Genomic DNA, 15,979 nt, shown 5'->3' with positions numbered 1-15,979 from the left:
TTTTCCGTCCGAGTGCCCATCTCCAGATTTTTTGTGCAAGTCTGGATAGATTTGGAGAGCGTGTCCCCCCTTGTTTGTTGATATAAAACATTGCTGTAGTGCTGTCTGTTAGGATCTGTACCGACAGACTTTTTAAATGAGGTTTGAATGCTTTGAACACTGCTAGAAGTTCTAGCATGTTGATGTGGTTCTGAGCCGTAGAGTGAGACCACAGACCCTGAGCTGAGTGGTGAAGGTATTGCGCGCCCCTCCCACCCCGCTAGTGAGGCATCTGTTGTGACCACTGCTTGTATCTGTGGATCGTAGAAGGGTTTTCCCTTCGTCAGATTCTCTCTCGTCCACCAGCGAAGATTGTGTACTAGTGTTGGCTAAATGACCACTAGATCGTCCTACTGATCGCTTGCCTGAGACCATTGTTTCACCAACCACACTTGTATGGGACGCAGGCGCGTGGGGATCCAGGTAAATGCAAGATGCCATCATGCCTATTAAGCGCATTGGTTGCATACCCTTATCTGGCGGCCGGCCTGATAGTGTGGTATTTGCAGTAACAAGTTCTTTACTCTCTCCTCTGAGGGAAAGACTAACCCTTCCTCTGTGTTTGGAATAGCTCCTAAGATCGGTTTGGAGGTGCTGGGCACAAAGCTTGATTTTTTCTCGTTGGTCGAGAAGCCCAATTGAAAGAGGAGGTTGATTGTTGTCTGAATGGTTTGTCTGCAAATCAGAGGCGATTCCCCTGTTATGAGCCAGTCATCCAAGTAAGGGTACACTGGGATTGCCTCCCTGCGCAGGTGGGCTGCCACCACCGCCAGTACCTTGGTGAATACCCTTAGCGCCAAGGGTATTCCGAAGGGCAGCACCTTGAATTGGTAGAACTGGTTCGCTATCTTGAAACGCAAGAACCTTCCGTGCGCCGGAAACATTGGAATATGAAAATGGGCATCTTTCATATCCAGTGTTGCCATGTAATCCCCCTTTTTAGAAGCGGGATTACTTCTTGTAGCGTGGTCATGCGGAACTTTTGTGGCTTCACATACTGGTTTGCAGGCCTTAAATCTAATACAGGGCCCATTGTTAGATCTTTTTTGGGCACAAGGAAGTAAGTTGAATATATACCCCTGTTTACCTGGTTGGCCGGGACCACTTCTATGGCGTCCTTTAATATAAGTGCTGTAATTGACTCTAGAAGAATCCGTTGGTGTTCTTCTGAGTGTACCTTTTGTCTCGGCGGTGATTGCGAGGTTTTTGAAGAAGTTCTACACAATAACCCCATGCTACTGTTGACAGCACCCATCTGTCTGAGGTAATACCCTCCCATGCGTGGGTGAAGTTGGAAATTCGTCGTCCTACTGGAGATGCATGGGAGGGTACTTGGAGCGGAATGTCACTTGCTCTGAGGTGGCGTGCCACCTCAAGCTTGGCCACTGCCCCCTCATGGGTAGCCCTGAAAGGACTGTCCTTGGTTGGAGCCATAGGAACCCTGGCCCGGGTTGTATACAGATCCCCTTTGGGAATTTTGTCCCCGAAAGCAGCAAAAATTGCTGTTGCCCATCTGCCCTGTGGGTTTTTTCATGAGCTGTCCTAAAGACTTAAGGGTTTCATATTCGTCTTTAGCAATTTTTAGTGCGTCGTCTACCGCCTTGCCGAAGAGCACATCTTTAGAAGGTGTGGTGGGGTGGCTAACCTTTTTCGAGTGACCAGGAGGGGCTGCCTTATAAAAAAAAAAAAAATCCATCATCTTTTGACTGATCTTTTCCCATTCAGCTGCCAAGGTAGTTTTATTGGGAAAGCCTACCATTCTCTTGTCGGGTGAGGAACAAGAAAGTTGTTTCTTCGCTCTTTTTTGTGAACACGAGGATGAAGACAGATTTCAATCGCTCCGACATCTCGATCACGTAGAATGTTTGCAGCGTTTAAGCCTTCAAGGCAATTTATCCATTGTAGAAAGTCTGCTTTCAGAGGATTTCCTCTTTGAAGAGGTAGAGGACAGAGACCTGAAAAGTGACTGAGCCACGGCGAGCTTTGACCGCTCCGTTAAGGCCCTGCTGATCATCGACTAGCAGGAGTTACACTCAATGACTTTGTGCTCCTTACTGAGGCACCAGAGACATTCTGTGCGGATCTGTGATCGACATCTTCGAGTCATAGTCCGCACATCTCTTAAACCTCTTTAGAGGAGACATTTTAAGAATTCAAAAAAGAATTGCGTAGATGAAATCGCTCAAGTGAATTAAACCATTCCGAGCGAGTCCTGTACATGCAGAAAACCGAACTGACGCAGTGCGTGCTATTTATGCCATCATCGATATCACATCCGAACGAGAGAATGGAAAACGTCGAAGGACACCACTTCGATTCTGCACAGCGCTCTCGGCTGTCAAACATTTTCGAGGCTGCAAGCAGGATATCAGTATATCAAAGAGGAATAATCTGTGGGAGGATACAATCCATTAGAACTATACATTTCTTGGTTAACCGAACCTCCTGGCTCAGACTGCTGGAAACAATCAGGTTTTCTCATCTACCCATACCCTTTATTCCTAGAGACCGAGCCCTATCAGCAGGTAGAATACAAGTGTTGTCACTCCAGTGGTGAAGGTAAAAACAGTACTTGCTGTGTGGCACAATTTTAGACATTCACATTCTGCAATGGAACACAATTCAAATGGTAGTGATTTTGTCAAAAAGGTATTAGAGCTGTAAGATCAGGTAGTAAAAGAAATTAAATTCGTGATTTGGTCTATGCTACCATAATGAAACAAATACGTACCAGGTCAGCATACTTCTTGCATAGTGCTGCTAACTTTTCTTCTGGACTGCACAATGTGTTCAAGGCCTGCATCAATAACAGCACTTCTTTTCCTGAGAATGAAAAGTAAAACCTTACGTGACATTTTAATACATTTCCGTCAATAAATGAAAATGACTAATTCCAGAAGCAGAATGAAATTGTTGTTTAAAAACCTTGACTGAGCGGACATAGAACAAAGATAGGTGATCACTACTACTAAAGAAAACCATTATGTTTCATTTAAGTGACTGTCCTCTTTATGATAAAGATTCTTGTTAAAGCTGCAAAGAGCCTTTTGATTGCCAAAATTTACATCAATCTAGCTATGTGGATTTCATTCTGGCTTCCCCTTTGGGAGGGGGCAACAGTATTGTTAGAACATCTGTTTACAATATCTTTTTTTTTAAACTTCTTTTTATTATAAGCGTGGCAGCAGAACAACAGGCGAACAGCGTCAGGCAGAAACATTGTTAAAGAACAGTGCACATAGCGTAGGTATACAGAAGTTACTACACATATTGAACAACCGAAGAGCAAAATGCAGTAAAGTCGTGAAAAGGGGTATCAGGGGACTATGACTGGGTTAAGGACCCAGGCTGGCTGGGGGAAGCCTGGAAGGAGGGGGTGACCCGAGTCTCGACTAGGTCAGACATATAGGAGCGGAACCTGAGCCAAATATTTCTAGGTCTGGAATGTATGGGTTGTAGGTGGGACCAGGTTTCTTCTGTATCCGAGGCCCACGTTACCGCTCTCAACCATTGGGCATGTGTGGGGGGGAAGGGGCGAAGCCAACAGAGCAGGATAGAGCGCACCGCGAGGACTAGGCAAAGACCAGCTAACTTCTTGGAGTCTCGGGGGAGGCCTGGGAGATCGTGAAAGAGACATACCAGCGGGGAGAGAGCAATGGGGTGGACAATCACAGCGGACACTGTCGAGCAGACAGCCTCCCAGAACTGAGCGAGGCGGGGGCAGGACCAAATCATGTGGATATAGTCGGCTTCATCCCGACCGCATCTGGGGCAGTTGGCAGGATAGTCGGCAGACATACGATGCAGTCTGATCGGGGTATAGTGGAATCTGTGAAGAACTTTGAATTGGATAAGTTTGAACCGAGAATTGAGGGAGACCCGCTGCGTGCGGTCGCATAGGTGGGTCCAGCGGTCATCGGACATCTCCACACCGAGGTCTGCCTCCCAGGCGCGTTTCAGTTTAGCAAAGTCTGGGATCGATCTAGACTGCAGCATGGTATATAGCCTAGAAATCTTGCCCCTCATAGGGGTGGGGGAGGTGAGCTCCTCAATTGCGGGGTCGTCAGGCGGTAATGCAGGGAATGTTTGGTAATGTCGTTTAAGGGTCTTTCGAAGGGCTGCGTATTGAAGCCATACGCTCCGGTCTCTTCTCAGAGATAAGGGGAGGTCAGGCCACTCGACGAATATACCCTGGTCAAACACGTCGCGTAGCAGCTCGAAGCCCGAGTCCGCCCATCGGCGCACTGCTACCAATGGGACCCGCGGGACCCCAGGGAGAAAATTCCAAAGTGGGAGATTGCCATGGAAGGCATAGGCAGTCCCCGTCAGATTCCACATTTTTGCTAGTGCAACAGCTGTGCAGGCGACCGGGTTCTGCGAGTTCCGAGCCAAGGGGGCGGGTTGCAACACCAGGGAGCGGATGTCTCGATCAACCACTGCGAGCCTCTCAAGTCGGACGTGCGGAGCAGGATCCGTGGTATCAAACCAATAGGAGGTATATTGGATTTGTGACGCCAGCCAGTATTTAAAAAAGTTAGGGGCACCAAAGCCCCCGTAAGACATGGGAGTGGAGAGGGTTCCGATTTTAAGGCGGACCGCGCCGGAGTGCCAGAGAAAAGAGTTCACGGTGCGGTCCAAGTCGCGGAAAAAGCCCCCACCCGGCCATAAGGGAACATTGGCGAACCTATAGAGCAGCTGGGGCAATACCACCATCTTCAGCAGGCCAATTCTGCCGGCCAGAGATATTGGGAGCTTGTCCCAGACCTGGATCTTGGCCGTCAAGTGTGTGAGATACTTCTGGTAGTTTTCGTGGAATGTCCGCTCGTATTGGCGAGCCACCACCGTCCCAAGGTAAGTAAATGTGTCTTGGGCCCATGTGAAACCGAGGGTGTCGGGAGGGGGAGAGGTACATTCCGTGAGTGGGAAGAGAGTGGATTTCGAGCAGTTCACTTTAAGGCCGGAGATCTGGCCTAAACAGTTAATGTCTGCCAGTATAGGGGGTAAGTTGGCCGAAGGAGAGCGCACAAACAGCAACGCGTCATCCGCATAGAGGGACACTATGTCCGTATGTCCCGCGGAGCGGAGACCCCTGTGAGCATGGAGTTGGCGGAGCATGTCGGCGAAAGGCTCGATTGCTATCGCAAAGACCAGAGGAGAGAAGGGACATCCCTGTCTCGTCCCCCTAGCGATCTTGAAAAGGGGAGAATAGCGGTCACCAGTGCTGACCCTGGCAACCGGCTCAGAGTAGAGCAGTCTGACCCAGGAAATAAAAGAGGGGCCGAATTTACAGCCCTCGAGGACCCGCCATAGATACCTCCATGAGACCGAGTCAAATGCCTTTTGCATGTCAAGGGCAACAGCCACAGCATGTGTGTCGGGACTGATTCTATCGATAATGTTAAATAGCCGCCTCAGGTTCAGAGAAGTGGAGCGACCCGGGATAAAACCGTCCTGGTCTGGATGGATAATAGATGGTAGGAGGGGAGCCAGCCGGAGAGCCAGAGCCTTGGCAAATATTTTGACATCGCAGTTTATGAGAGACAGTGGGCGATACAAACCGCACTGCGAAGGGGGTTTACCGGGCTTAAGTAGCACTGCAATCGTGGCTTCACGGAGAGAAGGAGGGAGCACCCCAGCCTCAACGGACTCCTCCCAGAGAGCCAGCAAGTGAGGGAGCAGTTGTGACTTGAAGCGTTTATAGAACTCGACTGGGATACCGTCCGAGCCAGGTGTGCGGCCCGAGGATAGGGAGTCAATTGCGGCCGAGAGCTCCTCCTGTGTGAGTGGGGAGTCAAGGGAACCCGCGGCCTCCGGGGACAGAGTAGATAGAGGGAGGGCATCGAGAAAGGAGTCAATCTCCGCCAACGAGACCTCATCAGCGTTGGAATACAGAGATTCGTAAAAGGTGAAGAATTCCCTATTGACCTCCTGTGAAGAGACTGCCATGGAGCCATCGGATCTCTCAACCCCAAGAATGTGCGGGGGCCCCGTCTCGTGTCGGATCAACCTAGCTAGAAAGCGGCCGGGGCGCTCCCCCTCTCCATACCTCCTCGCCACGCCAGGGTTATCGAGGAACCTCTGCTCGCGGTCGCAAGAGAACGGAAATTGTCCAGTTCCTCCCCGATGTCAGCGAGGTTACCAGAGGTAGAGTGTAGTGAGCATGTAGCTTCCAGAGATGAAAGTCTAGATTCGCTGGTGGCGAGGTCCCTGCGGATCGACTTAAGAACCCAGTTCTCCTTAGACAGCGCAATCCCTCTAGTGTAAGCCTTGAATGACTCCCATAAGGTGGCGTGGGACGTTACCGAGCCCGTATTGGTCTCGAAGAACTCTTCAATCGACAGCTCAAGTTCAGAACAAAACTCTGGGTCCAGTAGGGAAAGGGGTTTCAATTTCCAGTGTCGGGTGCGGGCGGGATCGGGGCCCCAATCTACTGTAATGGTGACGGGAGAGTGGTCAGAAAGGGTTCTCGGCAGGATCATTAGCTGAGTTACACTTTTAACCAGTATGTTAGAGATCACCCACCTATCAATACGAGAATAGGCGTCGTGAGAATAGGCGTCGTGAACCGAGGAGTAAAAGGAGTAGATGCGGGAGTCCGGGTAGAAGAACCTCCACGTGTCCACCATGGCCAGACGGGGAAGGGAGGACAGCGCCGCATAAGCCGCCCTGGAGAGGTGACGTGGCCTGGAGCCCGATCTATCTAGAGCTACATCGAAGATCGTGTTGAAGTCCCCACCCCAGAGGATTGGGACAAGGGGGAAACCATCGAGAAGGGAGGTGACCTGCACATGAAATTCCGGGTCATCAAGGTTAGGGCCATAGATGTTCAGGAGAATCACTTCCTTGTGGTGCAGCATGGCGTGGAGAAGTACATATCTACCCTGGGGATCGATTGTCGAGGAGATGAGGGAAAATTGAAGGCTCCTATGGATAAGGGTCATGACTCCTCGGCTCTGGGAAGAATAATCGGTGAAAAACCTGTGAGGACCCCAGGACTTGGCGAAGCGCATGCAGTGTACAGAACGAGCATGAGTCTCTTGAAGGAAGAGAATCTTGGATCGATGGCGCTCGGCCTGCAGCTGGAGCTGTCTCATCTTCCTATAGTTCCCCAGACCCCGCACATTCCAGCTCATAAAGGGCAGGGCACTCTCAATCACAGTATGGCGGTATTAAGAATAAAGCAGAATGTCCGTGACCGAGGGGTCAAATTAACAGTTCCACGAGAACAGATCCGAAATGCCTCAGCACAGTTCGCCTTCGCTGCCATCGCCACTTTTTCAATAACAAAAACCCCAACATCCCCAACATAGCCCACCCCCACCCACACCCCCCTCCCTATCAGAGGGATGACCAGCCCATCCCCTTGTAAACAAAACCAAAGCAGAGGCATCATCGCCTGGGGGTCTGAAGGCCCGACTGGCCGTAACGCTCCGGGTTGCAGCAGAGCAAATAGTACATGAGAAGCCCGTGATGGAGGAGAAATGCAGATTGGACAAAGTACTTGCCAAAGGCACTACGGGCGAGCACTGAAGTTTGAACTGAGCAAGCAGGTTGCGGGATAAAGGATTGACATGGCCCCAGTTCAGGGGGGGCGGGAGGACCTATGCGCCTCCCGTCAGGGACCAAGGATCACCGCTGTGCCGAGATCAGGGGAAAGGGATCAGCCAGGAAAGTGTTCATCAATGAATTTGGAGGCTTCCTCTGGAATCGTGAAGAACAACACCTGATTGGAGTGCTCTATGCGAAGCTTGGCCGGATAAAGCATAGCATATTTGATGGAGTGGTCTCGAAGCCTGCGTTTCACTGCCTGGAAGGTCTTGCGTTCCCGCTGGACCGCCGTTGAGAAGTCGGGGTAAAGATGGATCCTAGCACCGCCCAGAAGTAGCTCACCCTTGAGTCTCGCAGCCCTGAGGAGGGCGTCGCGGTAGTTTAATACGCGGGCTATGATGGGTCGAGGAGGGGCACCAGGCCTAGGTTTCGCCACCAGGGCACGGTGCGCCAGTTCAACTGCGAAGTGTGGAGAGAGCTCGGGCTCGTCCAGGAGCGACAGAAGTGTGCGTTGAACGAAGTCCTCCATTGGCTCATGAATTTCATCCTCGGGGACCCCGATGATGCGGAGGTTGTTGCGCCTCGAGCGAGATTCCAAATCTTCATTTTTCTTTTCCACCTCAGTGACTCGGTTGGAGAGAGCAACGACCTCGGTGCGAAGAGCCCCCAGCGCATCCTCAGCAGAGCCGACCCGCGTCTCGACCTCCAATACACGGCTGTCCGTCCTCTCAATGTGGGCCTTAATAGAGGATATGGTACCGTTCATGTCGTCAAGTTTGGAGTGGAGAGCAGTGAAACCCTCACGTATAAAATCCATCATGTTCCGGGAATCCGGGGTTGTGTCGGGGGGGGGGCATCAGAGGCCGGCTCGGTGGGCTCCTCAGATGGCTTCCCCGCAGCCCTCGCAAACATATTGATGGAGCTCTGCTTCCTCGCACCTCCCTTGGCTATTACGTGTATCAGGGAGAGATGAGAGCTAGATATTAGTGCCAAAGAGCGTCCTCCGGGATACCGGGGCCAATGCGTGTACCGGGGCAATGTAGGCAAGGAACAACCAGTGGGCTCACCCGGAGTCCGGGGGGTAAAGAGTAGAAGTTGTGACCCCTCAAGGGCTGGAGGGTAGATGTCGCCGAGGTTGGTGTAGTGGGCCCGAGCGCGCCCAGGCGACGCGGCACACAGTGGCAGGCGCGTAGATCAGGGAATCCTGTGGAGGCAGTAACGCGGTGTGAACATCAGCGCCGCAGCCCCAGGGCGCAGGCAGCCCGGGGGGAGATGGAGCACGGCCCCGCGGGTCCCAGTGGCTAGGTCCGTTTTCCAGCAGGGGTTAGCGGCGTCGAAAGAAAGGCAGGGGGGTGGAGGGGGTCAGCGCCGTCCCAGGCCCAGCAGTGGCGCCAGTCCCAGCACAGGGGAGACACCCGCAGGGTATAGTAGGTGCGGGCAGTCGAGCCGGGATCACAGCGGGCAGGCACAGTCCCCCCCCGCGCTCTCCCTACCTCCAAGCTGCCACGGAGTCGAAGTGGCCCCTCAGGGCACGGACCAAGGGCCCGGGGCCGGTCGGCGCCCGCAAGCCGCACCAGGAAGGAGAAGAGTCGGCGGTCTGAAGAGGTCCCGGCTGAGCGGCTCACAGGAATGAGGAGAGGTCCGGCCGGCCACAGTAATCCGGCGCGCTCCGCCGGGCGGGCGCCCCTCCCCCAAAGCGGCCCGCAGCGCCGCGGCCTCAGGTCAGAGGAGGGCCGACGCCGCCGGAGCCGCGGGGCGGGGAGGGCGGAAGGTTGCAGCCGCAGGAGAGAAAGAGGCGCAGCCCCGTCCTCGGGGCTCGCAGCGGCCCCAGGCTGCGTCCAGCCGCGGTAGTGGTGCTTCCGAAGGATCGGGTAAAGGAAGCAGGTCCGCAGGTGGCGTCGGGCAGAGCAAAACAGGATTGAGCGCTCTGCTGGTCCGGAGCACGGCGTTTAGGCGGCCATCTTGATTGCCGCGCAACAGCGCCCCCCTCCGTTTACAATATCTTATTCAATTCACACACAGAGTAATAGGTGATTCTAAGAGGTAAATTGGTGGTACTGGGCCTCAAACTTCCAAGCAACATACATCTAGTTTCCGAGCAAGATGGCATACAATTAGTATTTTCTTTTGTTTTTATCATCATCATGTTTATTTCGGATATGATTAAATAACAGTCCATACAAAAATACATGCCAATTGTGACAGTAAAACACATGCTTATCAAAGCCTCACAAATAGCAGCTAAGAAGGTTCTCAAAGCACAGGTCATTAATAGGTGTACATAATAAAAATCCATAAAAACAGTACAAAATATGAAGATACATAGCAATTATAACAGTAAAACACATGCTCATGAGAGCCTCACAGAAATGGCAGCTAGGAAAGATCTCAAAACATGGGTCATTAATGGGTATACAGAAACTCATTTCAGGGCGATATACTTTGCAGTCATTTACTGATATGAAGTGCTGTTTTCAAATAAGTAAGGACCAACACACACGTGGCGAGTCCACCCACAGCAGATACATTAGGGCAGGCCGATATTGTCGAACGCCCCAAGTCCTGAAATAGAGGTTGTATAAGCAGTCCTCTAGCTTGGGCATAAGCAGGACAAAAGTAAACCAGATGGGCAGGGTCCTTGTGAGGTGCTTCGCACAAAGGGCAGGAGCTGTCTGCACCCCGGACCATGCTGCCACCACAGTCCTTGGGGGATACAGTTGAACCTTGCCCTAGATATGAGAACACAATCCGCAGGGAACTCTGCCCATAACAAATAGCGCTGGACGCACAGAGTCATTGTCATTAACCATTGGTTCTTTAGCTTCATTATTTCTGTGCTTTCTCTATCCATACACAGACTCATAAAAGCAGGCAGTCCATCAGTTTATCTCTGCCCGGGTGAGCATACTACAGGGTGGGCGCAGGTGCGTGAAGTTAATTGCCCTAAGCAGTTTTTTTTTTTTAATGAGAGCCATGGCACCCTACCTCTTGAGTCCTTTTCAATCAGGGAGATGATCAATTTGTGGGGTTTCACCATTACCCCATAGCCTGAGCGAGTGCAATATTTGCTGCAGAGAGACCATTTCCTTGATTGGTGAAGACAGCCAAATTCCATATGCACTCCAAAATTTGGTGGCAAGGCTGGCAGCCCCAGCAGATTAAGGAATTGGCTCAAGAGTCTGGCCCGTACTGACATTTGAAGAACCCCACAATTCCATCCCAAATCTGGCAAGCAAGGCCGCTTTACCTTTGTACAGCTGCAGCAATGGAGCAATTGGTTTAGCAACATGGACATGGCCCTGGAGACCCCACCTAAAGCCTGCTTTAACTGGTGGGCCTGTTTGGTTACATGGGCGGTGACACCAACATTGGTGGAGAATCTAACCCCCAAGTATTCCAAGAAATCGACCCTGTGGATAACACTGTTCCTGCAACGCATGGACCTAAAATAAATCCTTTGTCTCCCACTCTAACAAACCATCATTGCGGACTTCGCTACATTTACCAACAAATCCAGCCCCGCCATACAATCAGCATAGTCCGAGATGAGGGCCTGCAGAGCTCTTGGTGTACGGGCCAACAGAACAGAGTCCACTGCGTACACAAGGACTGGTAAAGGCAGACCGGCCAAATTTGGTACATCTGGAGAGGATTTTAGGAGGTGCTTGTGGAGACCATTTATATATAGGCAAAAGAGTAGGGGTGCCAGAAAACATCCCTGGCATACCCCAATTCGACTTGGAAGAAACCCATACAGTGTCCATTAGTACCACTCCGGACACATGCCTTGCGTGGAGCCATACAACCTGGCCATAAGGTTCACCAGGGACAGAGGGCAGTTCATGGACCTGAACATATCCCACAACTTGGCATGATTGACTTTATCAAATGACGTGCTCAGATCCATGAATGCCAAATAGATGGGCTAACCCTTCAGATAGTGAATGTGCCATCAGCAAATACAGGTGGAGTACCTGCTTGGCTGTGTCCAACCCTAGCCGAAATAGGACCCCATTACTCGGAACCCAGTCCTCATGTCAGGCCAGAATGGTACGACCTAATATCTTAAAATAATCAAAGAGTCATTTATCTGTACGAAGCAGGGGAAGCACGAGATTCATTCTTATGTATTGGCTGAATAACTGGCATGGACCATGAGGGCGGCATGGATCCACCTGCACATATTGCATTAAACCCTTGTGTTAATACTGGGGCCCAAAGGTCCACAGCCATAACAAATAGATCCGCCAGGATATTATCCGGGCCCCGAGCTTGGTGCCAACGCTGGCAACTGCAAGAAACCCAAGGGTATTCTCCCATGTAGACCTTGGGAATACCTTATTCAGGTGGCCGGGGACGGGCTGGCGCTCCCAGCACTGAACCGTGGTGGTGGACGAGTGAGGGAGGATCACCTGGGTACGGAAACCCTGGGTTATGCTTGGGGGGGAGGAGGAGGGGGGGGGGGGGGGGAAGTGTGGTGGGTGTTAATATCCAAGGTAAGGTGCGGTATTCTGCCAAAGAAAGGGACGAGGAAGGCTAGCTTTTTGAAGCTCAACCTCCCTTTCACCTAAAGAATCTCCCTTATTCAAATCCAACGACCTCTCCATACCTGGTAAATTCCCTGGGAACCCAAACCCCCGGTACAGTCGAAAACCACAATTCCCAGAATCCCCATTTTCGGCCAGAATGCTACCAATCATTCTTTTCCATGTCACTTTCATCACTCTTTTTCGAACATCCAGTCTTGTTTGGGTAAAGACTATCGTTCCAACAACCCCCCTGTTCTGTCATTCCCGTCTGTCTCACAAACCCTAGCAATCTCAATCCACGACAGTACGAGAGTTGTAATTCCATATAGCACCTTTTTCCCCATCCCACCACGCAGGGCAATCAGACATTAACCACTCCCCTTTCTGACCCGAACACTTTCACACATCACTAAAGAAGACAGACAAAAACCAAAAGCAGTTTACCCAACATGTCCCAACACAAGCGTCAGGCAACTGACCAGGATCACACACCTCTGATAGCCCTTTCCCTTCTCCACAAGCATAAAAAGGTGGCACACGAGAGCACAATAAGAGCAAGACAGACCGCACGACGAGACAACTATCCAGGCACGGCAGTTCAAGAGGAGGAGAAAGGTGGCAAGAACTGAAAGGCTGACAAGGAGAGAAGAGACCTTGCCCAGACCTGCGAGACCTCTGCGGAAGGAATCGTAAGACCGTGAACAACAGCTCAAGTGTGTTGCAGCAGATGTCAACGGTACACGGAGCGTGCCTATGCCGATTAGCAGGACCGAGGTAGACGCCTGCTACTGGGATACCGGCCTTGACGCCAGCTACAAGGAAAGCCAAGTGGTTCATCAAAGCCGGCGAGTTAAGGGGAGAACCGATAAGAAACCGAACGGTGTTGAACGAAAGTCGCAAAGTGGCACATTGAGGAAAGTTCAAAGAACTGTAAATTGTTAAGGGAAGACCAGAAGCAGAGGGGAACAGCACCATGTGGGTGCTTACTCCAGACACTCTTGTTGATCCTGTGTTGATTGAAACTACTGATACCAGAAGACCGTAGGAGAGCCGCCAAGAAAGGTCAACATGGTCATACAGGGTCTAGCAAAATCCCCATACAATAGAAAGTCTTTGACCGCCAAACCAAAGGGAAGTGAATCCCGCATCAAGAGAAAGCAAAAGGAAATGTAACCTGGCAAGAGTAAACCCAACAGAGGGATGCCAGATGGGCCTCTGTCCTGATCTGGGCCTGTCCGGCATTCACGGTCCCTTTCACATCTGGCCCCCGCCTCCACCGGCCTCCCTCACAACCCCACCTGTCCTCCCTTCCTGTCTCTTGATTCCGAGGGCCCTGATGGGCTCCAAAATAAAAAACAAAAAGTTCCTTTCAAAAGTACGTTGGGCGATGGCTTTTAACCTTTAGATCCCCCCTCTTCCGGGCTTAGATCCACAAACAGTTCCTATCGGTATCAGTGGCTGACTCTTGTTTTCGGGGGTCTGATAAGACATCAAAACTGTGGTTGAGCTAGAACCAAACTATTATAAAAAATGACTGCTTGCCGACGCCCAATGCCAAAATGCTACAATGCCAATGCATTTCAGACATGCTCTCCATCATCAGGGGAAAGGGTTGTACATACAATATAGGAAGTCATCAGGACCCAAAACAGATTCATGGTGCAACAAGCATCAACTAGTCATCCGCATGCCATAGTGCCTAGTGTGCAGTAATCAAGTAGGTGGACCCCCTCCAACAGCATTCTAAATTCATATAGTTCATGCAGTTGGTTCAGAAGCCATGAGGATTGATCACAATACATCAGCCGATTAATGGAAACTGTGCATAAGGAATTTAAGCAATGGAAAAAAGGAGAAACAGAAAAAAGGAGAAAAGAGGAAGAACATCGAGTTAGACAGGTAGTTTAGTCTGTCTATGCAGACTTCTCAAACTCCCATTTGCCAAAGGTAAGCAAAACAAACCACCATTTCGTGGTCAAATGAATAAGATAAACACAATTGTATACAAGTGGGTCTAACCTGGCTCAGTAGGTGCTCGAAGTGATCTGCGTGTCTCGTGTGCACAGAATCACGTGCCAACAGTTAAGAGTGCACCCTACTTCTTAGAACTAATAGTCCCAATCAAACACCTTGTGTAAGTTCTGTCCTCTAACCGACAAGGCATACTCTTCAACAAGAGCGTTCTCAAACTTCGAATGCGTCTCCCCACGACGCCGGCAGACAACACTGTAAATCAAGCAAACAAAGCCAGAGTGTTTGAGATGCCATGTTACTGTTTAAAATGCTCCCCACAAACTCAGCCCAAGTGAGTGCATATCAAAAGGCCATAGTGGGAAGAGAGAATACATTGGTAAACTGTAAATATGGTGCTGCATGCCTGCCTTGATGCTTGAAAGAGAGCAACAAAGTACTGCATATTCCACTGCTGTAGTATACAAAACAATGCAACCCGATACCACTGTGTGAATGAATCTCAGGGGGTGATGTCAAAGTCAAAATGAGGTGCTCGTCTCAGTACCGGTCTGCACTGGTGTCTTGATAATGAGTAATTTCTAACTCATCCATAAATCACCCAATTATAGATTATTAAAACTCTATTCCCTGGCCATAAGTGCTGCCTCTGTACAAATGACTGACCATGTGAAGTAAAAAGGCAAATTAATATCATGCTTGATGTATGAATCCGAGACCCCAGACAGATGTTCGTGGTAGAATACAAGCAAAAGTGCCACTCATCAGGTGGAGCACTGTGTAAACCGATACATCACAGAAAACCGTTTAAGTTGAGATCTTTGTTCATTCTGCTTGGTGCCAAAAACTCAAGCCTGTGCACCCAGAATGCCTCTGTGCTAGTTTTCTTGCAATGTCTCCTTGATATCCCTTGCGCATAGTACAATGTTATCCATGCAATGGTATGTCCATATTCATGGAAGTGTTGTGCTACAGATGAATTCACGTGGTTGGTATGTATGTACTTGACTTATGCTCATTCCATCTTATTTGTGCTCTTCTTTTGGTCTCTCCAACGTAATAAATGCTGCAGGGACACCTAATGCAGTAAATGACATTCTATGAAGCGCAGGTAGCAACATTTCAGATTCTGATATGCTCGCCTGTGCATGGATGAAAAACTTCAGGACCTCAAGCCCTTTTGTGATGTTGCAATTCCCGCAACTCAAACATGAGTAGGTGCCTTGCCTACCTGTCTTAATGCTGGGTCGCTTGCAATCATTGGTGTTCACAAGCATGTCCTTGGGTTGTCACTTCTTTGATAAGCAAAGACCCTTCTCCCGCAGGTGCTTATATAATGCAATCCTAATCGTAGAGCAAAGCGAGCTCTGGAGGCGAACTACTGTGTATGGTATTTCCGTAGATCTGTACAGACTAGATGGAACTATTGATCACTACTTTGTGTAAACTTCATTATCTAAGAGGAAAGAAAGTAAACGAACTAAGCAGAATGGATGGTGTAGCAAGCGGAGAACTAGGCGGAATATTATAGTTTTGCAGCCATATCTCTTTTAGGGGAGCAGGTATAAAGCAACAGGGTGAGAAGGTACAATGTCAAGGAGTTTAGGATCCACTCCTGGGTTGACCCCAGTTGCACAGATTGATGCAACAGCAGGTAACATAACTAGGCAGAACTATCTTGTGAAATGGGTCAGATATGTAGACTATATTTTTGCTGTTTGGCATGGCACACATGAAACTCTGCAGGATTTGTATAAATATTTGTTCATTTATAATGCGCTTCAGACCAGGCGTGGATTCTAAGCGTGGATTCTAAGCGTGGGATCGGGATTCGAACCTGTGTGGTGCTGCGTTGTCTTGCTTCCAAGACAAACCCGAATCTGCAAGTAGCT

At 50.2% G+C, this 15,979-nt stretch overlaps 1 protein-coding gene across 2 annotated transcripts in view; it reads right to left on the bottom strand.

Annotated features, from left to right (window-relative positions):
* The window catches only part of TXLNG (taxilin gamma), a 567,462-nt gene that overhangs the window by 436,473 nt on the left and 115,010 nt on the right, over positions 1-15,979 (bottom strand). For both annotated transcript variants that reach the window (XM_069636805.1, XM_069636806.1), the window contains exon 3: positions 2,771-2,862. In XM_069636805.1, the coding sequence (XP_069492906.1) occupies positions 2,771-2,862 (92 nt within the window). The remainder of the gene's footprint in view (positions 1-2,770; positions 2,863-15,979) is intronic.

The sequence above is a fragment of the Ambystoma mexicanum genome, chromosome 7p, assembly GCF_040938575.1.
Source record: "Ambystoma mexicanum isolate Mex_15411 chromosome 7p, UKY_AmexF1_1, whole genome shotgun sequence".
NCBI lineage: Eukaryota > Metazoa > Chordata > Amphibia > Caudata > Ambystomatidae > Ambystoma > Ambystoma mexicanum.
Note: the sequence above shows the minus strand (reverse complement) of the source record. Positions and strands in the feature narration are given on the sequence as shown.